Source organism: Oryctolagus cuniculus, chromosome 3 (assembly GCF_964237555.1).
Source record: "Oryctolagus cuniculus chromosome 3, mOryCun1.1, whole genome shotgun sequence".
Taxonomy (NCBI): Eukaryota; Metazoa; Chordata; class Mammalia; order Lagomorpha; family Leporidae; genus Oryctolagus; species Oryctolagus cuniculus.
In genome coordinates this window covers 7,114,458-7,140,487 of record NC_091434.1, presented here as the reverse complement: position 1 = coordinate 7,140,487, position 26,030 = coordinate 7,114,458, and the positions used below count along the sequence as shown (strand labels likewise).

The 26,030-nt window shown below is 52.1% G+C and overlaps 1 protein-coding gene across 8 annotated transcripts in view; it reads left to right on the top strand.

Annotated features, from left to right (window-relative positions):
• DIS3L2 (DIS3 like 3'-5' exoribonuclease 2) overlaps positions 1-26,030 on the top strand; it is a 385,604-nt gene that overhangs the window by 272,534 nt on the left and 87,040 nt on the right. For all 8 annotated transcript variants that reach the window (XM_070070055.1, XM_070070058.1, XM_070070061.1 and 5 more), the window contains 2 exons: positions 8,917-9,029; positions 25,752-25,859. In XM_070070055.1, the coding sequence (XP_069926156.1) occupies positions 8,917-9,029; positions 25,752-25,859 (221 nt within the window). The remainder of the gene's footprint in view (positions 1-8,916; positions 9,030-25,751; positions 25,860-26,030) is intronic.

The following is a 26,030-nucleotide window of genomic DNA, read 5'->3' as shown; positions in this document are numbered from 1 at the left end:
ACCCACCTCCCTACCATGTCCATCATCCAGGCCCTGCCTCACCCACCTCCCTACGATGCCCATCATCCAGGCCCCGCCTCACCCACCTCCCTGCGATGTCCATCATCCAGGCCCCGCCTCACCCACCTCCCTACGATGTCCATCATCCAGGCCCCGCCTCACCCACCTCCCTATGATGTCCATCATCCAGGCCCCGCCTCACCCACCTCCCTGCCTCAGTTCTGCCCTCTTTCCCTCTTCCCTTTGCTCTTGCTGTTCTCCAGCTGGGAAAGCCTGCCCGATGCCGTCGTGGACATGGTGCTGGTAGAGCCTCGGGTCTCTGTGTTTCCTCAGAGGGATCTTCCCCTCCAAATTAAATCCAGCGTAGGCCCCGAAGTGTCATCACCTCACCCCGTGTTGTTTTCTCCAGGGACCTCTGTACTGTGTTACGTATTCTTACCCTACGTGTTCGCTTGTTAGCTGAATCCACCCCACAGGAGAAGGGCCTTGTCAGTCCTCTTCTCTTGTTTGTGCCCAGCACCCAGCACGCCTGACACGCGGTGGGAACATGCTAAGATTTCCCGAGTGCATGAGTGAATGGAAGTGGTTATTGGACGCGTGTCTGGAAGAAGGTGTTGAGGACTACGACAGTGTGACTCAGAGCCAAGCCCTCCAGGGGCCACCTGCTGTCCTCTGAGCAGATGGGCTTGTTCTGGGCACCCCAGGAGCTGGAACTGGATTCAGCAGGTTGAAACTCTAGGGAGATGTATTTCACTTTGTAGAGAAAAAAAAATTAGCGTCATTTTATTTGAAGATGGAGTGGGGTATGCTGGGAAGAAGCAATGTCTAAGTCACCTGTGGGGTGCAGGCCGAGGCTGGAAGCTCTCTGTGCAGACCTGGTGTCGGGCGCGCCCAGCACCTGCCCAGGTGGGTAGACCAGGTGTGTCTGCAGCCTGTCTCAGCACAGCGTCTCAGCCAGTCTGCTCCATACTTTTTGTTATTTTCTTATTCATTCAGGAAATGGGAAACACCAATGGTCTTAGTCTGTTTCCTGCTGCTACCACAGAATACCAGGGACTGGGTCGCTTATAGATAACAGAAGTTGGTCTGGCTCATGTTCTGGAGGCTGAGTCCAAGGGCGTGGCGCCAGCATCTGTGAGGGGCTCATGCTGCATCTGGCATGACAAGGACAGTTCAGCACCGTGCACAGACAGACAGAAGAGGCCCAACTCCCAGGGTGCCTAACCCTCTCCCGCGATAACGGCCGTCATTCACTTTTGAGGACAGAACCCCCTGAACCTAATCACCTCTCGAAGGCCACACCTTTGGATACTGTTAAATTAAATACTGTTAAATATTAAATTTCAACAGGGATTCTGGAGTAGACCTTCAACCAAGCACCAGCTGTGTGCATGGCCCTTTTGTGGCCCCTTGGGCCAATTACAGAGTGGGGAGTCACTGGATGGTTGGCCAGTTACAGAGAGTGGGGAGTCACTGGGTGGTTGGCCAGTTACAGAGAGTGGGGAGGCACTGGATGGTTGGCCAGTTACAGAAAGTGGGGAGGCACCATGTGGTTGGGGCAGGTACAGAGAGTGGGGAGGCACTGGGTGGTTGGCCAGTTACAGAGAGTGGGGAGGCACCGTGTGGTTGGGGCAGGTACAGAGAGTGGGGAGGCACTGGATGGTTGGCCAGTTACAGAGAGTGGGGAGGCATGGTCTACATGCAGTAGATGGTGTGGGGGCAGTGGCTGGTAAGAGGACACAGAAGGAGGTTGAGCCTCACCCAGGTCATCAGGGCAGGCCTCCCAGAGGGGTGCTTTCGGGTGGGGTCTGAAGACTCAGCGGGAGCTGGTGGGAAGAGAGGCAGGAGCAGCACCCTGCAGGGAGCACAGTGTGAGTGGCTCTGACAGTCCCAGCACAGTGACTTGGGGGGAGCAAGGGGGCAGCTGGCATTTAAGACGTGAGGGCCTCAGGGGCCGGCACGGTGGCCCAGCAGGTTAAGCTGTGCCCTGTTCTGCTGGGATCCCATATTGGAGCCCTGGTTCATTTCCCAACTGCTCCGCTTCCAATCTAGCTCCATGCCAATGTGCCTGGGAAGGAGCAGAGGATGGCACAAGTGCTTGGGCCCCTGCACCCATGTGGGAGACCCAAACGGAGTTCTTGGCTACTGGCTTTGGCCTGGCCCAGCTCTGGCCATTGCAGCCATTTAGGGGAATAAACTAGTGAATAAAAGATCTACCGCCCTTCTCCCCCCCCCCCCCCCAATAAATGCATCTTTTAAAATATATAAAAAGGAGTGAGAGCCAGGAAAGCTCACATGCCCAGGGCAGTCCCACTTTGTGAGGAACTTTGTGGGTGTCACCTGGTTGCAGAGTAGCAATGGAGACCTGCAGTGTGCAGGGGGAAGAGTAGAAGAGAGGAGATGAGGGGACCAGAGGTGGCAGTGAGCCTCAGCAGGGGGCGGGCTGACAGCCAGATTTGTGTTTTGCAAGGAGCACCACCTGCAGTGCGGAAGCTGAGATTGAGCTCCACCTCTGCAGAAGACACAGCGAGGCGCAGTGTCCACCCCAGCAGTGCAGCCACCACATCCCACTGCGGAGTGCCCGGCCGTGGCTCCTGACCCCGGTTTCCTGTTAATGCAGACCCTAGGAGGGTTCCTGCTGCCCCTGTGTGAGACCTGGGTTGAGTTTCTGGCTCCCAGCTTCCACCTGACCCAGCCTCAGCTGCTACAGCATTTGGAGAGAGAACCAGTGGATACGAGCTCACTGTCTCTCTCATTGTTGTCTCCCTGTCTCTCAAATAAATATTTTTTTTAAAAGAAGAGAAGAAATAATGGTCATCCTAGCCAAGGGGGGAGAAAGAGATGTGGGCAGATTTGAGAGATGTTTGGAAGGTCCATTTTCTAGTCCTTTTTCTGCTGTTGTGACAGAATCCTAGCGATTGGGTAATTTAATAGAGATTTGTTTAGCTCATGGTTCTGGAGGCTTGGCAGTCCAAGAGCAAGGACTGGCATCTGGGGGAGGCCTTCTTGCTGCATCACGGTGGGGGGCATCACAGGGCACGTGTGCTGGCTCAGGTGTCCCTCCGTCTTCCTACAAAGCCACTAGGGCCACCACCCTCGGGACCCCCTCAGGCTCCTCCTCTACATACCCTTGAGATAGGAATTTGGGGATTAAGTTTCTAACACATGAATTTTGGGGGACGAATTCAGACCACAACAGTAGGGTTCAGCATGATTGATTGACACAGGCCTACCCATCCATCATAGGTTTCCTCTGGATTTGGGCAACAGTGATGCCACTTCTGATTTAGTAGTAATCCCACTTCCTGACCAGGGAGAGAAATGGTTTTGCTAAGAGCGAGGACTTAGGGGTGTGTGTGTGTGTGTCTGTGGGACAGCTAAGTGGCAGTTCCCGGTAGACTCTTGGTGTGTGTCAACCCGGAACTCAGAGATTCTATGCTAGTTGGTATAGAGTGAGAAGGCCAAAGCCCAGAAATGCTGCATAGGCCCCTGGAAGCAAGTAAGAGTCCAGGGGGAGAGCTTGGAGGCTGGCACACCAACAGGTAAGGGACAGGGCTGGAAGAAGCAGTCCCAGAGGTCAGACACGCGGAGGGGCCCTGAGCCAAAGGAAGAAGAAGCCCTCAGGCTGCAGGTGCTGCTAGTCAGCAGCTTACAAGGTTGTCCGCGACCCGGACAAAGTTAACTTTTTGCTAACTAAGTGCATCTAGCAGCATCGTTCTCCTACTTCCTAGACGGAAAGATTTTCAGGCATCACATGTGTCTTAGTGCTGCAATAGAATGCCACAGGCTGGTGGCTTAGAAACAGCAGTGTTAATTCTCACAGCTCTGGAGGCGGGGAAGTTCAAGGTCCAGGCACTGACAGAGTGTCCTGGGAGGGCCACTCTCTGGTTCAGAGATGACACCTCATGCTGTGTCCTTACGTAATGTAGGGGTGAGGGAGCTCTGGGGTCTGCATCCCACTTGTGAGCACTCTGCCCTCATGGCCTAATGACTGCCTGAAGGCCCTGCCTCTGAATGGCATCGCGCTGGGCATTAGGTCCCAGCGCGTGAATGGAGTTGCGTGGCTGGTCAGAGACGCAAACACCTCGTCTGTTGCAACGAGTAGGAGTGTGTTCTGGGAGGAGTGTCCCGGTGGGGGCAAGAAAAGCTTCTGTCACCACTGTCCCTTCTCAGCAGTGGGGAAAGGTGAGCTTAAGTGACCCATGCCTGGAAGGCTCTGGGCTCACTGCAGTAAGAGAGGCCTGATATGTCCCCAGCTGTAATAGGTGACAGCTTTGCAGTGTTCACTCCTGGCACAAGCCTTTGCTAGTGATTGTCAGACAGTAGCTCTGTCACCAGCCACATGGCTGTAAGCTAGAAATGTATAAAGGAGTTGTGGGCCTTTAAGGACTTACTCCCTAACCAAATAGAACTTGAGTTAATGGTTAGTGGTTGTTCTGTAATCAGTCCCTAATACAAGTGGTTAAGGAGGTTGGCAGTGGGAAGCAAAAGAGCCTGCAGGGACAGGGGTGTGGCTGCGAACAAGGCTGGGAAAAGTCCCTGACAGCACTTCTGGATCCAAAGCCAAGACTGTGGCTTTCACTGAGTCCTAGGAGACAGGGAGGAATTTTAAGCTGTGGCCCACAGTGACAGTGTAAGGGAGGGGTCGCAAACGCAGCAAAGGCTCTGAATGCAGCCTGCTGTTGAACCTGGCGTCCATCACGTACTAGCCAGGTAACTGGACAAGCGGCTTGGAAGTGTTCCGAGTTTCCAAAACTCACCCGTGCAACGTGGTTTGCATGGCTGTTGTCAAAGTTGGGTCGTGCGTGGAACCTTTGCCCAGAGGGGGCATTTAGAAACTTGATTATAATTGTTAAGATCATAGTTATTAATGTTACATTCATATAGTTGTCATAGAGCACAGACACTTTGACGTGTGCTCACCGATGGCGGTTCAGCTCACTCCCAAACACTTCGGTAACCTTCCTCTGATTGTCACCACAGGGCTGTGTCTGCCAGCGTGGCAGAGCAGGGGTTCCTTGAGGGGAGCGGGGGCCACTGATGGTGCCCAGGGCTGTCGTCAGCCAGAGGCCCCTTTCCATGTAGCTTGGATCTGTGGGGGAAAGCCCCCACAGAAAGCTTCTTCAGACAGGTGGCTTTGAGGAGATGTCGGGGCCGCTGGCAGAGACCCCAGCGGGAAGTGGCTGTGCTCATTGAGGCTGGCGTCCAGGGATGGTCCCTGAGCTGAGCTGCTGCTTTCGATTCCATTCGTGTCTGAAGTGAAGGAAGCCGTGTGACTCCGAGAGATTCCTGTGTTTATCGGCGCTGGGGGTCCTGGGACCAGCACGCAGCCCTGGGACGACTCCTCTGCCTGCCTCTGCTGCTCCAAGTCAAAGCTCTCGGCCCCAGCAGATGAAAAGTTCATTTCTTTTTAATTACAAGAACCTTTTTATATGAAAGAAAGTATTTTCCTTTTTTTAAAGATTTATTTATTTATTTGAAAGGCAGAGAGATACATAGAGAGAAGGAGAGAGAAGGAGAGAGATTGAGAGTGAGAGCAAGAGAGAGAGGTCTTCCATCTGCGGTTCACTCCCCAAATGGACACAATGGCCAGAGCTGGGCTGAGCTGAAGCCAGGAGCCAGGAGCTTCTTCCAGGTCTCCCACACAGGTGCAAGGGCCCAGGCACTCGGGCCATCTTCTACTGCTTTCCCAGGCACATTAGCAAGGAGCTGCATTGGAAGTGGAGCAACCGGGACTCGAACTGGCACCCATATGGGATGCTGGCCGCTACAGGCAGAGGCTTAACCTTCTACTTCACAGTGCGGGCCTCAGACAGTATTTTCTTAAAACATCAAATTGTTCCTGAACATTTTGGCAGCGTGTCCTATATAAGCTTTTGGATTTATGCTTCTTCTTTTCATAAAATAAAAACTTCAGTGCCACTGCTCCGAGAGTTCTGCAAGTTCACGTTGTGTAAATATATGGAATAAAATATTTACTTAGGGTTTCCATAAACAAGGCCCAGGGCAGGGCGTACGAGCGCTCTCCTTGCTGGGTTCAGAGGCTGTGCTGGGAGTCCCAAGGGAAATCTCAGCCTCTCGGATGTGTTTTGATTGGCTGCCTTCATGTTTTAGCTCCTGTAATGAACCCTTGGTCAGTTTGTCAATTTTGACTGAGGACAGAGAGTTCACGTATAGTAACAACACAGAGACTGAATTTGAAGTGATGGTTTATATCATGATGTAATAATCCTCTTTTCCTTCCAACAATATTTGCCTGTGAAGCCAATATATTATAATTCAGACTTCAAAGGCAGACCCTTTGTTTCACCATCTCCAAGTGCTGGTTTTAGATACTTGAAATACCAAACCTGGAAGCTGAGAGCTCGGAGCCTCCTGGCCCCAGCGCGTCCTCGAGTGCAGGTCTGTGTGTTCCCGGTGACCCGGCGACACAGCCGCGCGCCCGTCAGAGTGAGGGGCGAGCCTGGAGCCGTTGGTCTCTCTCAGCCCTGCTGGCAGCCCTTTCTCTGCGGGGAGCAGGTCTCTGGTCCTACCGCAGAGCAGCCAGAGTCTCCTGGGTGGCCTTCGGCTCTCCCTAACGCTTTAGCGTCGCGGGATTGTGCAGAAGGACATGAAGGGGGTCCTGGAAGAGGGCTCTGAGTGCCAGCACAGGTGAAGAGTGAGGAGTCTTCCCTTCGTGTCCTTGCCTGACCCCTTTACTGAGCACCTCGGCTAAACATCCCTCCACTCGGAAAGCTGAGGGGAGAGTTACCCTGCAGTGAAGAAGAAGTCGGAGGGTAACAGAGAGCTACAGAATGCACCGGTAAAATGTGTGCTACCTTAGCATTCGTCGCCCAGGCAACCAAGAGAGCAAGTGGTCATGTGTTAAGAAGCTCCTCCATGTCAGCGGGTCTCAGTGAGTCACAGCCTGCAGGTTGTTGATTGGCTCGTGAGCTGCCAAGTCCACAGGCAGACAGGGTTCCCGTACACCTGCAGCCCAGTGTGCAGCGAGGCCATCAGGATGCTTCCTTCCTTCCTTTCTATTTTTTTTTAAGATTTATTTATTTATTTGAAAGAATTAGAGAGAGGTAGAGAGAGAGAGAAAGTCTTCCATCCAGTGGTTCACTCCCCAGATGGCCACAACAGCCGGAGTTGTGCCAGTCCGAAGCCAGGAGCCAAGAGCTTCTTCCGGGTCTCCCACGTGGGTGCAGGGGCCCAAGCACTTAGGCCATCTTCTACCGCTTTCCCAGGGCATTAGCAGGGAGCTGCATCCGAGGTGGAGCAGCTGGGACTTGAACCAGCGCCCACATGGGATGCCAACACTGCAGGCGATGGCTTTACACACGCCATAATGCTGCCCCCCTGATATGGCTTAGCCTTTTATTTTCTGTACTGGCATGTCTGTGGGACAAAGATGTTTCCTGGCAGCCCCAGGTTCAAGTGGTCCTTGGTGTCTGAGACCCCAGCAGAGAGACTGTGTTTCTTGAAGTCCCTGTCAGTCCCTCCAAACAGACTCAGAGTAAGTCTTGGGTCGCATGTATGCCCAGAGCAAACAGTGCCAGTGGGGACCGGGTATTGTGCAGCTGCACGAGTGTAGACTTCAGTTCAAGCGAATGCAGCTCTGCTTGTGTCCACATGGTGCTTCTGTCTGCGCTTGACACTCCCTCCAATCACACACTTACTTCCCTGGGTTCTCCTGTTCTGTATCTACCCACTTCGTGCTTTTCACACACCCATTTATGTAAGTTTTGTGTAGGCGTGTGTGTGCATGTGTACATGTATGTATTCGCTTATACTATATTTGATAGGTGATTTCTATGCTGATAAAGAGCAAATCGTCAGTTTATAACCCAACTGCCTCCCCGCCTGCTGGCTCACTGGCCACCCCCAATCAACCTGGTAGGGGGGCAGCGCCAGCTGAAAGCCAGCTCCACTGGGAAGGGAAGGGCAGTCCCAAGGCAGGGCAGAGGGCGGGGGAGTCAGTCTTTTGTCAGGGAAAAAGCAACAGGCCGACAAACCAGTCACTGGTTCGTTTGCTCAGGAAGGATGTATTGAGCGCCCGCTCTGTGCTAGGCACTCTCCCAGGCCCTGCGAGCGCAGCAGTGACCTGCTAGAGCTTACACTGTCGAGAGGCGCCGCCGAGCCCGTGAGCCAAGGGCAGCGCATGGTGGTACCTGTGGGGACCGGAGCTCTGGGGGCAGACCAGGGGAGCACCCTCGGGCACAGGAGCTGACGGAACAGCATGGGCGGAGGAGACGGAGGGCATGAGAGTCCACTCGTCTGGGCATTCCCTTTCAGTGGACCCGGAAGGAAAGGAGGCTTGATCCCATTGAGGCAGATCCCATGGAGGTTATCCCAAGAGCTGGAGAAGGCTTGAGCTAAGCAGGAGTCTGAGTGTGGTAAGGTCAGACAGGTGCAGGGCAGGAAAGAGGTTTCCCAGGACAGCTGCATACACAGTCCACGAGGGCCGGGGCCGTGAGGCTGAGTGGATTGGGGTGAGACCACGCAGGGACGTGAGTGACAGGTCGCAGAGTGACGTCAGCCGATCCACGTGTGGAGCCGCTACAGCAGCGGGCGTGGGGCTGAGTGAGGCAGTGGCCAGTGGGGACGGGGACAGGGCCCAGCTTCCCGAGGCAGTGCCTGCAGGATCTGGGCATTCACTTGCTGCCGGTGGCCTGGTGGGTTTGTTCATCATCCCGGGTGAGCCCTGCTTCCTTGTACAAGTCCGCTGATGTCCACTCAAGGAAGAGAGGTCTCAGGAATGGTTAATCCTGTTTATCCATGATCAGAGCGCCATCGTGTTTGGTGTGTGTTGAGGAAGGGGATACGGCCTGCGGGCCACTGGCACTGGCACTGCCGCGCATGCTTGGAGGGGACTCCCTGGGGACTGCGTGGGCCTTCGCAGCCAGACCGACAGGCCTTCTTGTGCTTCTACAGGTAACTTCCAAGTGGGAGTGCACATCGCCGATGTGAGCTACTTCGTTCCCGAGGGATCCGAACTCGATAAAGTCGCCGCCGAGAGAGCTACAAGTGTCTACTTGGTTCAAAAGGTAAAAAATCAGTCTCTAGTTTCTTAGGGTTAAAAAAAATGCTTCTATTTAGTTTTCTTCCTTTTTTATGTGTTTGTTGCCCTTTTCTCAAAAAAAAAAAAAAGACAAAAACAAAAACAAAAACAAAAACCACGAGGCCCAGTAGTCCTGACTGCGTATCTTTTCTCTAGTAAGGTCTTAAAGACATTGCCCCTTGGAGAAGCACTTGCCCCGAGACTGTGTGTTCTCTTGAAGAGAGCCCTCCCTCACACCCTAGCCACATGTTTTGCACAGTTAAATGGGAACTGGCCACAACCACTCGTATCTGTGGCTGCTTTCTCAGGCTGACAGCAGGTGGAATGACAATGTACCACTTACTTTAGCCCTTTAAGAAAACAAGTTTGACCCCTGACCCCTGACCTGGACCTGACCCACCCTTCACAAGACAGCCACTGGAGTCCTCGATATGGGGAAACAAAGGAGCCCAGGGGGAGTCTAGACTTTTCCTCTAATCCTGACCCCAGCACACATGGAAAGCCATCAGGTGTCTAGAGACTTCCCTATGAAATACAGGAATGGGATGGAGTCATCTCCAAGTGTCCCTTCTGTTCTGGTCCCCACAGCTGACCATGAGAGTCTGTTCCTCTGACAAGCACTTCCTGAGTACCGAGTGCCTGGTGGGCACTGCAGGAGGCCCTGGGGACAGTGGTGAAGAGATGGCCACGCGCGAGTGATTGCTCCCCTTCCCTGTAGTTCATGAGTGCTGCTGAGTTCTGGTCTCCTCCTCCTGTCACTGCAGATTGGGCTCATCTGGTTTGGCTGTATCTTGACTATCACTTCCTGTCTAGCTTCCTTGAATCCAGTGGTCCAGTTTTGGATTCTGCCTATGCTAACTTGGGCCTTCCCTCCTCCCAAACCCTGCGTGCTAGAATTGACTTCTGGTATTTGCTCATTGACTGTGTTGAGGTGAGAGGTATATCCCCACCGTGCCCACACACACACCCAGGCACTCCGGGAGCTGCATACCCTTTGCCTGGTCCCATCTTTTCAAGGATGCAAGATGAGCCCAAGTGCCAAACCTCCTCCGTTCTGGGGACTTCCAGACAGCATTATGCAGGGAAAGAGTAAGTTGGCAGCTCCCACTGCCAGCCCACCTGTGAGCCTGCACAGCTAAGAGAAGGAAAAAGCAGGCGGTGGGCTCTGCCCTCGCAGGCAGCGTGTCCTGGTGGACTGGCTCTCTGGCTGCTGCCTCTGCAAACTCCGGAGGAAGTGACCCTGGTGCCTGCCCTAGACAGAGGTATTTAGTGGGGTGCTAAGCTGTAGACCTGAGGAAACCACCAACATAGGAACTTGGGCAGCTCTCCAAGCACCCGAGTTTTAGGACGCTATAGATCCTGGCCCAGGCACTGAGATGTGTCTGCGAGACAGCATTCCTCTCCGCTTAGCTCTCGCTGACCCCTCTGCCTTCTCCCACCCATTTCCAAACAAGGGCTTGAGAAACGGGAGCTTCTGGCCACCTGGACCCTCCGTGCCTGGTGTTCCCCAGAACCAGCTGGCCCTTTTGTAGGTTTCTGGTCTAGACACTGTCAGGGCAGGCCTCTGCGGGTGTGTGCACTGCTCCCCCTGGGTGTGTCCCCACCCCAGGGTCCCAGTGAAGCCAGCGCTTGGCCCCAGCCCTGGCAAAGGGTGAGTGTCATCCAGGCAGCAGAACAGGAGTGGGGAATCTTCGGAAGAGGAGTGGTTTGGCTTTGTTTTTCTCAGCTGGAGATCCGAAACCTGTGGCTGATACTGCGCGACAGTTCTGCCTCCTGGGTGGCCCTCTCATGCCACCTTTATTATCCCCACCACCTCCCCCCCACCCAGCCCCGGAAACCCAGTGAAGATGGCACTAGCAGGATTGTGTTCACCACAGGGGGATCTGCTCACATTCCAAATGCATAGCCATCCTGGGGCCTGTGTTAGCACAGTTGAGTGTCTCTCATCTGCAGTGCTTGGCACCAGAAGTGCTTTCGGGATTCAAACTTTGGAATATTCACAAATTCATAGCTATCTTGGGGATAGAACAATTCCTTCACGTTTCATGTGAGTGTTATTTTACATTGTCTGCAGGTAATTTATACCATGCTTTTAGGGTACCTGTATTTTGGTTGAGACTTACCACAGGAGGTCAGCTGTGGGATTTTCCACGTGTGGTGTTTTACCAGTGTTCAAAAGGTTTCGGGCTGTGGAACGTTTTGGATTTCAGGTTTGGGGATGCTCAGCTTCACCTTCTTTTGCAGCCTGATGCCAAGGCTCTACAGATGGAGACCTTAGCTCGTGTCAGAGCCTCTCCATCATTCCTCGGGGGGCCACTTGTGCCAGGATTGCCATGGCTTAGCATGACCAGCACCCAAGGTGCTCCCGGTTCTCACAGACCCAGGACCTTCTGTATCTGTGCTCTGATACACAGTTAGGACACCTCCTTCCCCAGTCATCGCTGGCAGCCCGGCAACATGTAGGAGATGGACTTCCAATAAACCATGAAGTCCTTTGACCTTTGAGTGCCCCAGCCATCTGCCCTTAGTCAGAGCACAGAGTCTTGACTGGACAGAAAGGTTCTCACACAAGTGACTCATCGGTTGTTTGCCCAGGCCAAACTTGTTCAGATCCTGTAACTCTCCCCTCCTGGCACACATAGTCCTGGACCGCTCATGCCAGCATGGTCTTCACGCCAACCTCCAGAGGGTCCAGGTTGTAGAATCCCGAGATTCCGGCTCCAGCAAAGTGCCTACTACGTGTCGCCCGCAAAAGCATTGGCGATTCCGGGACAAAAGTCCTCCAGGAAAATCTGGAAGTTCCTAGGATTTCTGGTACTTGGCAAGTGTTCTTGAGAGTTCCTCTCATTTTGCCACCTGTCTACCCCAGCAGTCGTCCTCTTGAAAGGGAAGGAAGTCTTCTAGGCTCTCGCTGTGGCTGCGTGCTTTAGGAACTGAAGACGCCATTGCCCACGGCCCGAGTTTGGCTTCCGCCATCTGGCTCAGCTCAAGAAGCGGCAGCGATGTCTTCAGCCCCGTGGTGGAGGTCACCACACCCAGCATCCTGGTGCAGATTGGCTGTCTTGTACCGAATGAGAGCCAGCGCTGTCATCCCTGCAGCCGCCTTCTGTGCGTCGAGGCCCTGTGGGAGGCGCAGCACCTTCTCTCCCTGGCCCATGACAGTGCCATGTGGACCACTACAACCCAGAATATTTGAGCAAAACCCTGGCTGCGATTGCTCCAGGAGGGCTGGACAGATGCTTTCTTCAGGGGTTCCACTTTGTATGGAGCTCAGGCCAGGTGGTCAGCCCCGCCATGTACGTGTTTTCTGCCATCCCAGCAATGAGACTGCTGTGTGCAGAGGAAGGCAGGGTTGATTCCAGCTGTGAGATTCCAAGTCAGAAGCTTCACGGTCATCCAAACCCTGTTATAGGCACCTTAGGCAGCAGGCGACCTCTTTGCACAATGGTGCCCGAAAGATCTAGAGCCTTGAGGGGCCACTCAGTGAGACTGGCCAGCTGTATCGTCATCTGAACAGGGGAAACTCTATACCAAACTGTGCTTGTATCAAACAAACGACGTCTGTGCCTGTGTAAACCCAAACCTGTTGTTTAAGTACTTCCGCTTGACCTCCATCCCTCACGATGTCTACGTAGCGTAGACATCGGTAGCTAAGAGAATGCTGCACGGACCTACGACCCACAGATCTCTCTGAACATGAGCACGCTAGGGTTCCTCCCAGCCTCCTCTCTGAGGTCTTGAAGCACACCTGTGCCGTTCCCTTGACCCACAGATCTCTCTGAACGTGAGCACGCTAGGGTTCCTCCCAGCCTCCTCTCTGAGGTCTTGAAGCACACCTGTGCCATTCCCTTGTTGTCTGGGTAAAGGACTCCTTGGAACACAACTCCAAAGCACTGACCTTCAGTTTATGCTTGTGTTTTTGGAGGACCTGAATGATACTTTTGTTCCCCTCCTGGCCTTTACTTATAACCAGGTAGGACTTTTAAAAAAACTATTAAGTATTTTATTTTAGTTAGCATTTATGTGAAAGGCTGCGTGACTGAGACGGAAGGGAAGAGAGAGAAAAGTCTTCCATGCACTGGTTCGCTCCCCAAATGGCTACAATAGCCGGGGGTGGGCTAGGCCAAGTCAGAGCCAGGAACTCCAATCAGATCTCTCACGTGGATGCCAGTAATCCAGGTACTTGGGCCATCTCCTACAGCTTCCCAGGCATTAGCAGGAGGATGGGTCAGAAGTGCAGAGTAGGGACTGGCATTGAGGGGCAGCGGGTTAACCTGCTGCCTGTAAGGCCAGAATCCCATGTGGGCACCAGTTTGAGTCCCAGCTGTTCCACGTCTGATCCAGCTCCCTACTAACACACCTGGAAAGGCAGCAAAAGATGGCCCAAGTGCTTAGACGCCTGCCAGCACATGGGAGACCCAGATGGACTTGCTGGCTCCTGGCTTCAGCCTGGCCCTGCCCCAGCCATTCATGGCCATTTGGGGAATGAATCCGCGGATGAAGGTCTCTTATCTCTCTGTAACCCTGCATTTCAAAGAAATAAGTTAATTTAAAAAATTTTAAAAGTGCATGGTAGCTGACACTCACCCGGGCACCGTGACATGGGGTGCAGGGGTCCCAAGCAGTGGCTTACAGCCTACCACAGTGCCCACCCCCAGATACCAGAGGGCTCATCTTTGTGGTGAGCTTTCTCCTCTCCACCCTTTACTGAATATCCCTGGTCATAATAACTAGCTTCAAATGCTATAGCTAGCTGGCATTTGCTTTATTGGGAAAGATAGGAGAAATATGGAGAACCCAACCCTCACTTCATGAATATGCAGAGCCCACCTCATAAATTTGGCTAAAATGAAAAGACAGAAAATACCAAATATCCATAAGGATCTGGGGTAAGCAGAACTTTTGCTGCTGGGGAAGGGCAAATTGATATAACCACTTCAAAAAACTGGTTGATAGTACTTTTTATAATTTTATATATATATATATATATATATATATAAATTTGTGAACTAGCAATTCTACTTCTAGATATGTACCCATTAGAAATTGTGTATGTGTCTGAGTGTGTAAAGCATATATAATAATGTTCTTTGGAGCACTATTCAAAATAGCCAAAGAAACTGTTTAATACCCGTCAGCTATAGAATGAACACTTCACACAGTGGATGCTGTGAAGGGACCAGACGTCCAATATTTGTGGTATGATTCCACCGATACCAGATTCAAACACAGCAGAGCAGATCTGTGCCCTTTGGGGGAGTCTTGATTTGGGTGCTGATTACCTGAGTGTTGAGTTTATGAAACCCACTTTTATGTTTGGTGCACTTGGCTACATATGGAAGTCCAAGTGTCTGGGCCTTAGCTTAGTCCTTGTACATGACCTCTGGCCGGAGGTATCCCATCTACACTTCCTGCCCTAAACGGTCCTCGGCCAAACCCAGCCATTGCCTGGACAGGGCCTCTTACTGAGAAGGAAGGTGAAACTCAAAATCCTGTTTGTCTAAGAACTATCACATCATGATGGAAGAGAAATAGAAGAGGCAGGCTCTTGAACTCTAAAGACCACATCAAGCGAATAAATGTAAAATGTTCTCCCTGTTGAGAAAAATTTAACTCTGCTCTTCGGATTTGAATATTTAAGCATCTTAGAGACAGTTAAAGGTTCTTCTAAGCAGGTGGCTTCCTCTGGCCCAGCCACAGCATTCTCTTTCCATAGCCAGGAATTATGAATCAAAATCAGAAGACAAAAAAAATAATAATAAAATTGGGTTAAATAGCTAATTAGCACGTTTCCTTTTCTGTTCTTTCACTCTGCTTTTGTGATTGTGATAGTTCTAGAATTTCTCTCCAGGGCTGCGGAGGTGGGGCTCTAGCTGCCGAGTTCTGCAAGTGGGGAGCTGGGTGGAGGAGGGGCCCTGTGCCTGGCAGCGGGGAGCGAAGCCAGCCCGCGACCTTGGGCAGCCGCAGCTGTGCCTTCGGATGCCTTTGAACCGCTGCGCTGACCTTTCTTCCTACTTATTTTTGTTTCTTAAAGGACTGTGTCCAGGAACTTTTCTGCTGTTTTCACTTTACTTTTGTCTATAAAGGTCTTTGTAAAAGCTGGACGAGCTGCTTCCCACTCCCCCACCCCCCCAGAGTCTCTGCTCTCTCATTTGGCAGAGTCATTTCCCAGCTTCATCACACAGAGGAGCAGCTGGGGACGGGGATGGCGGTGGGCGTTCTGGTTGATTTCCCACCTTCAGGGAATGTGACACTGACTTCTTTTCGTTCAGAGGCTGCCCTCTAAGTGTGTGACTGATGTCAGAATGGTAACCGGAGCTGGATTTGGGGCACACCCCGTAGAGTCGGGCAGTATGCAATGAAGTGGACCTGGGGGCCAAATGCCAACTCACTGAGCTTTTAAGTGAAATGTGCTTTGTTAAGATTTTATTCATAGCATTAAGTATTTGGTAACTTTTGTTAATATTAGAGTATATTTGGATGGGAAGGTAAATTTAAGTAGGGTCTATTTAATCTTTAAATCCCATGGGAAAAATCACTTTTTCTTTCTGGCAAAAGGTGGTTTGTTATGACAGGGGACAACTGTCCGCCCAAACCTCAGCCTGGCCTCAGGAGGACACGGCATCTGCCCCGTTAATGTATTCAGTCATCTTCTCTGGGGGAGAAGAGAAGTGTCATTGCAATTTTAAGGTTCTTTTTTGAAAAAATAAGTGAATTAAATTTTTTAAAGTAAAACCTAAACAGTTGAAACCTAAACCTAAATTTTCTGCCTTCTGGCCCAAGTACTTGTGTTATTTTAGGTGTGAAACAGCTCAAATGAAAGTTCACCCATAAATCTCTGTGATATTTTATTGGTACTGCTTTATAATAGAGATCAAAGATTGGGATTGGAAGCCTGTCTTCATGTAGAATCCAAAGAGTTTTAAGATGTTCCTTTCTGACACCAGCAGGTTGTCAGAGTGTTGATGTTTTGTTAATGTCAAACTGTGTAGCAAGGAGTTGATCAAATTCTGAATTCATGGAAGTGTTGATATGAAAAAGAAAACTCTTTAAACAGTGATACTGGCTGGCAACCGAGTGGTCTATTTCCTGAAGTTGGTTGAGTGTGGAAGTGGGGAGCTAGCTGAGTGTATCTTGGTGTTAAAACCTCGAAGTCCTCAGAGAAAAGGAGAAAAACTCACCACGTTGTCCGGCTGCAGATCTGGGCTGAGAAGGCCAATGAGCACTGAGATCAGATGGGGAGCCAGCGAAGACCTGGCCGAGAGGGGCCAGAGAGGCCCTTGCGGCCCTCCGAGAGCAGAGAACGCCCCGCCTGCCCGGGGTGGTGGGCATCTGGCTGGTGTTGCCCTCGTCCCTCCCCTTCCTCCTTGCTTGGATGATTGATTCCTCCCCTCTGTGGCCCTTTCTGCTGGTCACAGGGCTGTCCTGGCTAACCTGCTGCTGAACTTGGCCAGCCCGCGCGCTGTGGCTTGCGCAGATGTTTCTGCTCTCGGAGGCTAATATAAGATTTTATAGTCTTGTTGGTACCCCCGCCCAGCTGCACTGGGCAGTGGTGTATCTCCCCAAATGACCAGTCTCTCTCAAGCCTCCCAAGTGCTGGTCTAGAATGCTTAGAGAGTCCGCATCCTATCGTCAGCGTCCCTTTCTCCCATGGCCAGCTTTTAAATCCCTGCCCGCACGCTGATTTGGGCCTGGCCCAGAAGCCTGCCCTTTTCCTCTTTACTCCCTGAAGAAGTGTTCATCAGGTTTTGTCCACTTGGCATGTAAGGAGCACTAGCTGTGTGCCAGGTTGCAGGGACATAGGGATGAGATGCGTGGATGCTGACCTTGCCCTGGGGGAACTGGGGAGGGGGCTGGGCCACTTTGGGGACAAAAATTCTCTCAAGGTGAGCAAGTGTCAGGAGAAGAGAGCAGGTGTGGTTCCCTGGGTTGGTAGGATTAGAGGAGTCTCCTTCTCAAGGGCCGAGAAGCCTTCACAGAGCAGTCGATGTTTGAACAGTGTTTAAAATTTGGAGTAGAAAATTTCTAGGTGAACAAAAGTGGATAGGGAAGGCATTCTAGGCCGAGGCTAGGAAAAATCATGGCGCATTGCAGGCATAGTGTGTAGTCTGGAATTGTCAGGGTGGGCTATGGTTTGAAGAGGATATGGCTCACCAAGTCACGCAGGTGGTTAAACCCCAAAGTCGGGAATTGATGATACTGAGAGGGTGGAACTTACTACAGTTATGCTGTTTCGGAGGCGGGCCCAGTGGGAGGTCCTTAGGTCCTGGGGAGTATGTCCTTGGAGGTTAATCTTGGAAGAGGGTTGGTGAGAGAGCTTGAGGTGGGCTCCGCAGCCCTGTCTGCTCCCTGGCGCTCCACACGGTCCTTCCTCCGCACACACTCTGCTCTCGCCAATCTTTGTCCTCACCAGATGGCCAACCCAGTCTTGGTCTATGAACCTCCGAAAGCAGGAGCCATAAACGCTTTTCTGCGTAAGTAACTTCTCTCAGGTGTGTGTTATGATGACAGGAAGCTGACGAACACAGCGTGTGAGTTGCAGGGGAGCCAAGATGACATTACAAGAGAGGCCTGGGCAGCAGGCCGAGGAATGTGGACTGTTGTGAGGGCAGGTAGGGGAGGGATGCAGCCAGTCTCCCTTGACCAAGACAGAAAATCACGTTAGCACGTGTGTGGTTGAAGAGCACTGAGGCCAGAGATGGGGAAATTGTCATCAGTACCAAGACCCGTCCCCAGCCACATCCTGTTGAGGCTTTGAGTAGCCACCGCAGCCAGAGGAAGACTTGAGTTTCCCAGGGGTGATGTCTACCTGGAGCCCAGGGGAAGCAGGTCAGTCAGTGCCTGCAGCCGAGTGCCAGATGGATGACCCCAGGTTGCACTCCCTTCCCAATGCCGGCCGTCCACACCCTACAACAAGACACGGGGAGGCACAGGGTGGGAGAAGTCAGCTCCCCGGTGGCGGCTTTGCTGTGCCCTTGGAGCTGGGCACAGAGGCCAGCTTTTCCTGGGAGCTCTGGCCATGGAACATGGAGGCTCCAGAGTTCACTGAAGAGCCTTTGGGCCCAGTGGAGTTGACTGGGACCTCCCTCCTCCACAGAACAATAAAAAACACAGTTAGTGAATTTGGCTCATCAGCTACACGGAAGATAAAGGCAACGTGTCCGAATAGAAATAGGATTGCAGATTATTCCCAGGCAGAATTTATTGAGACAGACAGTGCAGACATCTGGAAAGTAAGCAGGAAGTCTTTCCCACTATAATCCCCGCTCCGGAACTCTGCCCCTGCTTTAGGGGACTGATGGGATACAAGAGAGAAGAGGCATCCACGGGAGAACAGTGCAAGGTGGGGAGGAAGACGCTCGTTTGAGGGATTTAGGATGTGAGAACTGCTGGATTGGATGTAGCAGGGAGGGGAGAGTGGAAGAGGCACCGGTACCCCTCAGTTGAATTCTGTGAGACGGTGGCGGGAGGTATGGGTGGAATGGTTTTCTTTGTTGGGTGGGGCGGTGGTGTTTGCTTATTTAACTGGGTTTGGATAGACCTAGGAGAAGGAGACAAGTGCTGGCCTTTGACTTATTTTCTTTAAAGATTTATTTTTATTTATTTGAAAGAATTACAGAAAGAGGTAGAGATAGAGAAGGAGACAGGTCTTCCATCCGCTGGTTCACTCCCCAGATGGCCACAACAACCAGAGCTGAGGCAGTCTGAAGCCAGGAGCCAGGAGCTTCTTCTGGTCTCCCACGTGGGTGCAGGGGCCCAAGGACTTGGGCCATCTTCTGCTGCTTTCCCAGGCCACAGCAGAGAGCTGGATGGGAAGTGGAACAGCCAGGACTTGAACTGGCGGCCATTGTGGGATGCCAGCAGTTCAGACTGGGGCTTTAACCTGCTGCGCCACAGCGCTGGCCCCCAGCCTTTGACTTCTGCAGCTGGAGTCTGAAGTCACTGTGGAAAGCCAAAGCAACATGCCCAGAGGCTTCCTGAGAGAGGGATCTGGAGTTCCAAGGAGAGGTAGGGCTGGAAAGATGGACACGCAGGGGCCTCACATATCATCCAAACCCAGGAGTGAGGGAGAGCCTCAGCAGGAGTGTGCAGTGAGGAGAAAGGAAATGAAGGGTTCAGGATGGGCGCCAGCATTCATGGAGCTGCCGGGGCAAAGGAGTCTGGGAAAGGCCGCTTGGAGCGTCCGCTCTTCTGACTTGCGGAAGGTGGATCACTGTTGCCCTTGCGTAGAGTCAGGTGTGCAGAGTAAAAAGGTTCTACCCCAACATGGCTGTTCTAAGGAATGGGCCCGCCAAAGTTTATATTGTTGTGATTTTGTCTGGTGTCACCTAAAATTTCTATAATGAATGTGGAATTCCTGTACTTAAAATATGTTGCACTGGATTGAGAAGTGAAAGGAGCATGAGAAAGAAGTTGGGAAGCCCTTGGTGCTCTGGGAACCTCACGTGGGAGGGGAGGACTGTCTCCTGACACAGCTGCACGCCACCAGCAGTTGCTCCATCACCGCTCCGCTAGGAATCGCGAGAGCAGGAAAGGCCGCTTGTGAGCCTGACCGTGGAGTGTGTACGGCTGGGACAGTGGAAAGCAGGGAGTTGGCAGACTCGGAAGGAGCCGTCTGCGTGGCCCGTGCTGAGCAGCGCAGCTGATGTGGGCAGGACAGGACACGGCTAGGGCAGATGTCAAGGGGGTCAGCAGTTTCTCAACTCCTGGAGAGCCCTTTCTTTTCCAGTGACCCGAGCTGGTGTGCACTTCTCGCCCTGGCTCCAGGCCCCTCCAGCGAGCGCGGCAGGCCTCATGTAGCCGCTGCGTCGCGCCCGGGTGCAGTCAGGGCTCCCCTGCTGCAAGAGGACCCGGGTGGCAGGAAACATCCACCACTAGTGGCTGCCTGCCTCCCTGGCCTCCTACGTGGGGATCCCTGCTGGGCCCGGGGTTGTAGGAGAGCACATTTGCAGTGACCCCGCGGGACCGGCCAGATTTATGAGAGCCGTGCCGTGCCAAACCGCAAATGTGATGGTAACCTCCTAATTCCTTTTCCTTTGAAACACAGCGAATAGCCATCTATTTACAACACTGTGGACACAGAGACTTTTCTCTGAATTCTGCCTCAAGGGCTGGTGGAAGTTTCTTCAAAGGAAAAGTCCTTTAAAAATGAAATATAATTATGCTGCCCAAAAAGTTTTTACTGTTTAGCTTCTTCATGAGCACTTAGGTTCTTGGCGTCTGCGCTCTGCAGTGTGAATAGTAAAATGTAGCCTTCTGTATAAGACACAGGACACCAATGTTTATAACCTGGGCAGCCACAGAAATGTGGCGGTAGTGTTAGAAGGGAGGACCCAAAACAGTTTACCCTGAATTTATTTGTTTTTCTTTTAAATCAGAACCAAATTATCTAATAGTCCACCCATTCTGTCTCCTGCAGTCTCACTAAGACAGCGTTCCTTGAGGATTATTCTATTATTTTTTTAAGATTTGTTTTTACTTATTTGAAAGAATTACAGAGAGGTAGAGAGAGAAAGGGAGGGAGGGAGGGATGGAGAGAGAGAGAGAAAGAGAGAGAAAGAGAGGTCCTCCATCCACTGGTTTATTCCCCAAATGGCCACAATGGCTAGAGCTGAGCCAATCCAAAGTCGGGAACCAAGAGCTTCTTCTAGGTCTCCTTCGCAGGTGCAGGGGCCAAGGACTTGGGCCATCTTCTACCTTCCCAGGCCATGGCAGAGAGCTGGATCGGAAGGGGAGCAGCCAGAACTCCAACTGGGGCCTGTATGGGATGCAGGCCCTTCAAGCTGGGGCTTTAACCTGCTGTGCCACAGCGCCAGCCCCAGTTTACCCTGAATTTAAAATCTAGCTGCCTATAATTTTTTTTTTGTCTATAAAATTTCTATGTGAAGATGTTCAAGTAGAAGTCTACTAAACGCTTCATAAAATGTTTCATGTGATGATAAACACAGGAAAAAAAAAAACACAAAGGGGGATTCATTTCCTGGGTGATGGCCGTGTTCACCTGCAAGTGGACGTGTCTGCTGTGTGTTGGGTGCCGGACGGAAGGATGGGGCAGCGCCTGTTCTTGTTCTGCTCTGGAGGTTTCTGCACTTCAGTAGAGTCGTCGTTTCTCCGCCTGAACCACGAGGAGGCCACAGCGGGGTCAGTGTCACCGAAGTGTCACAAGGAGGATGGAGTCCATGGCTAACAGCGTGGGACTGCCCCGAACCCTAGGGAGGTGCCCCAGGCAGCACACACCCTGCCTACGAAGCCTGGATAAGCGGCTTACACATGGCCATGAGCTGAACCTGAAAGGGTGTTCAAAAGGTTGCCATGGAAGAAACATCCAGAAAGGTGTTCCAGATAAGGGGAGAACAGCGCGTGCAAGAGCTGGAGCGGCCAGCAGCCAGGGCAGGTGGGCAGCAGGAAGGCCTGTGCGTGCAGCTGGCCCCCCGTGCGGGAGGGGAGGGCCTGCACACAGGACTGAGGGTCAGGCTGAGCCAGTGCCACAGGACCTGGCCTTCCGGGCTGGCCGGTGAACTGACTCTTCACTACAAAGAAAACCAGTACTCAGAGAGGTACGAAGTTGTCAAATTCTCCCAGAACTGGTGGCAGCCCAGGATCAGAGCCCGCGCCTCCCAACCCAAAGCCTTTGCTGTTTCCTGTGCGGGCTGCCGCTGGGCACGCACCCATCCGCACAGTGGGCTTTAGACCCTGGTGGGAAGCAGAGAAGCTCTTTGTGCAAGTAAAACCTTAATACCAGACTCTAAAAAATAAAAGCAAGTCAGGTTTCATTAGCATAAATGCATTTTGTATTTAAACAAGAGCGATTAATGAAAACAATGGCTTTTAATGAAATAAGCTCTTATTTTGGAATCCTTAGAAATTTACAGGAAAATTTGATGTATAGAGAGGTCCCGCATAACGCCCACCGGGGCCCCGCTGTGAGCTTCTCATGGGACCGTGCTCCATGTGTCAATACCAGGACTGGACACCAGGCATCACTGAGTGCAACCCCACACCTTAGTTGGCTTTCGCCGATTTTTCCATCAATGTTTTTCTTTCCATTCCAGGGTCCAGCCTAGGCCCAAGTAGCAATGGCTTTCTTTTGACAATCACTAGCACATGAAATCGGGAATTATGTTACATTATTAAATGCCCAGCTTTGTGACTTGAAGTAAATACTGCCTTGAATACTTACAAGAAATTTATAACAAATCCAAGACACAGTGTCTGTAAAAAAAGAAAAGAAAAAGCGCGTGGAGTCCTGGACTGGTATTGGAACAAGCATGCTGCATGAGCAGCCAGCTACCGAGACACAGCTGGTGCGCTTATCTGACTGCGCATCCCGGGGAAGGCTGCAGGGGCACACACCCCGCACCCCGGCCGGCCCAGGCCAGGCTCCCGGGACAGTGTGCCACAGGCTGCGGGGCTTAAGCAACAGAAGTGCGTTTTCTCACAGCCTTGGATGCTGGATCAAGGTGCTGGCCAGTTCGGTTCCTGGTGAACGCTGTCTTCCTGGCTTGGGTACGGCTGTGTCCTCACAGGGCCCTTGCTCTGGGCCCACTGGGTCACAGGGAGTGTGTGTGTGACCTCTCCCTCCCTCTCAGGAAGGCACCAGCGCTGTCGGGTCAGGGCCTCACTCACCCTCATCACCTGTCAGCCTGGACTACCTGCTAGAGGCTCCATCCCCAGGTCCCGCTGGGGTTAGGGTCTGACATGCGGATGGGAGCGGGGGTTACGGGTTAGTCTGGAACATGGTCCAAAGGCTGAAATGATGTGACATTGTTGTAATTCAACCTTCCAACTGTGTGATACTTAACATTTCTCCATTTTGTACAGTATGTTGATGCAAGTGAAGATGTATTATTTTGTAAACCCCTTACCATGTGTAAGGAAGTATTAACGCACAAATCACATTTTACTGTGCCGTGAACTAAGTTAGCCAAGAAAATAGTGTCTTCTGGACTGACGCTGCAAAAGTGAAGATAAGAACTGCGAAGCCGACTGTTTCCTCAGAGCTGTCACTAAAGGCTTCCAGTAGCCCTGGGTTCTACGTAGGTGGTAAAGGATACGGCAACCTTTAGAATAATGCCAAATAATTACCAGCTTTAAAAAAAAAAAAAAAAGATTTTCTAAAAAGATTTATTTATTTGAAAGACAGAGTTACAGAGAGAAAGAGGGAAAGACAGAGAGAGGTCTTCCATTCACCGGTTCATTTCCCAAATGGCCACAATGGCCGGAGCTGGGCTGATCTGAATCCAGGAGCTGGGAGCTTCTTCCGGGTCTCTCAGAGGCCCAAACATTTGGGCCATCTCTCTCTCTCTCTGTCTTTTTTTTTTTTTTTTTTTTTTTTTTTTTGACAGGCAGAGTGGACAGTGAGAGAGAGAGAGAAAGGTCTTCCTTTGCCGTTGGTTCACCACCACCCCCCAATGGCCTCTGTGGCTGGCGCACCACACTGATCCAAAGCCAGGAGCCAGGTGCTTCCTCCTGGTCTCCCATGCAGGTGCAGGGCCCAAGCACTTGGGCCATCCTCCACTGCACCCCCGGGCCACCGCAGAGAGCTGGACAGGAAGAGGAGTAACTGGGACAGAATCTGACGCCCCGACTGGGACTAGAACTCTGTGTGCCGGCGCCGCAGGCAGAGGATTAACCTATTGAGCCATGGCGCCAGCCTCATTTGGGCCATATTATGCTTTTCCCAGGCTGTTAGCAAGGAGCTGGATCAGAAGCAGAGCAGCTGGGACACAAACCGACGCCCATATGGGACAGTGGCATCACAGGTGGCAGCTTTATCTGCTACACCACAGCGCTGGCCCCATAGTTTCTAACTTTACGTTAGAGGTGGGTCTGTGAGTTCTAGAACTTCCTTTTACATAGCAAAGATGCTCACTGACCTGAAGCACGGGACAGGTGCAGACACGTCACCCAGAGTAAGAAGCCACTGGGGTTGGTTTTGGTTTTGACAGTAAGGAAATCTGATTCGCTGAACTGACCCCCATTACGGCACAGCTGCCCCTTGTGCCTGTGTCACTTAACTCCCAGGGAGTTCCAGCACTGCCCTGGAGAAAGTGTGGTGAGGAAGTGGGTGGTCAAGCTGATGTCTGCTTTGGTAGATGGGGTGGACGGCAATGCCACTGACCACGAGAAATAGGGCAGGAGGCACAGGCTCAGATACAAGAGGGAGAGAATTTGCAGTACCTTCAGACGGGGCAGGTAGATTCTCATCTCATCTTTGGGATTTTAGAGGAAACAGGTAGTTAACTGTAAGTTGTCATTTCAAAGTAAGTTGAAAACAAAGTTTTTATTGAAGATGTTCTGTTGAGTTAGTCTGTGAGGTTAGAAATATCAGCAAGAAGAAATGCTTTAGGCTTAAATCCCTGCAACGCTGGTGACTTGTTGACCACACTGTTCATCAAGGAAGCCTGAATTCCTGAATCTTCATCCTGTTTCTGTGTGATAGTTTGTAAACTGTGGTATGTTCACCTACTAAAGCACTGATTTGCCAATGGCTTCACTGTCGAGAGTATACGTCCAGGGCCCTACACTGTGGCACAGCAGGTTAAGCATCTGCAGTGCCAACATCCCATATGGACACCGGTTCAATTCCTGGCTGCTCCACTTCTGATCCATCTTCCTGCCAATACACCTGGGAAAGCCCTGGAGGATGGCCCACGTCCCTGGGCCTCTGCACCCACGTGGGAGACCCGGAAGAAGCTCCTGGCTCCTTGCTTCAGCCTGGCCCAGCTCTGATCATTGTGGCCATTTGGGAAGTAAACCAACAGACAGAAGAGATCTCCCTCCCTCCCTCCCTCCCTCCCTCGCCCTCCCTTCCTCCCTCTCTCCGTAACTCTGCCTTTCAAATAAGTAAATCTTTAAAAAAAATTTTTAAGAAGAGTATACATTCAGCTCAAGGGTCCTTAAGCGTGTGGTTCAAGTGGAATAGAATATGCCGCGAGACAACGTCTGTCAGAGACCGAGCACATACACAGTGGTGGTCCCATAAGCTTGTGATGGGCTGGAAATTCCACCGCCTAGTGACAGCATTGCTGTCGCAGTCACATCATGGCGATGATGGGTAAACACACCCTGCTGCCCTCCCAGGCACACGAAAGTGTCACACCAATTGTGTATAGTGCAAATACCTGAGCATGCTAATGAACAGCTATGTTATTGGCTTATGTATTAACTGCACTACGCTTTTCACCATCATTTATTGTGTCCTCCTACTTACAAAAAGCAAGCTGAGGGTAAAACAGCCTGCCGAGTTAGGCCAAGGGCAGCCTCGCCACATACTGGTCGCATGTCCCATGATTGCCCACGGCCCCCGGCTTACGTGTGTCTGTTCTAGGATGTTCTCACAACAGTGAGGTCACCTGCAGATCCGTTTCTCAGAATGTGGCCCTGTCGTCTTTCAGTGAGGTGTGACTGGAGTTGCCTCCAAAAAAGCAAGTCGTTCTTGACTTCAGAGCGTCTGCGTGACGTAAGCGTAGCTGCTGCTTGGCTCCAGGGTGCTCTCTTGCCCACTAGCGCCAGCTCTTCTCACTTTCCCAGCTCACATGCTCATTTGACTCCAAAGGCTCGGCTAAAAACATGGGATACAGAATTCTTTCTGGAGTCTTCAACACCAGAGCTGCGTCCGTGTCCACCTTGCTGTGGAAGCCCGAGCTGGCCACAGACTGGCCCTGGGCTGGAGGGAGGCACTCACAGGCCTGTGTTGTGTTTGCAGGTGGTCCCCATGCTTCCGCGGCTGCTGTGTGAGGAACTGTGCAGCCTCAACCCCATGACTGACAGGCTGACCTTCTCTGTGATCTGGACCCTGACCCCAGAGGGCAAGGTAACGACCTACATGTTGCTTTCTCTGCTCAGCGCCGTGTGCTGGCAATGGGCTGGGGGAACATGGTGTAGGGTGGCGGGGGTGGCGGGCAGGCACCCTGGAGAAGAGATGTGGGAGCCCCTGCCTGCCTCTGAGGGGCTGTCAGCCTCACCGAGAAGGCAAGACTGCCCC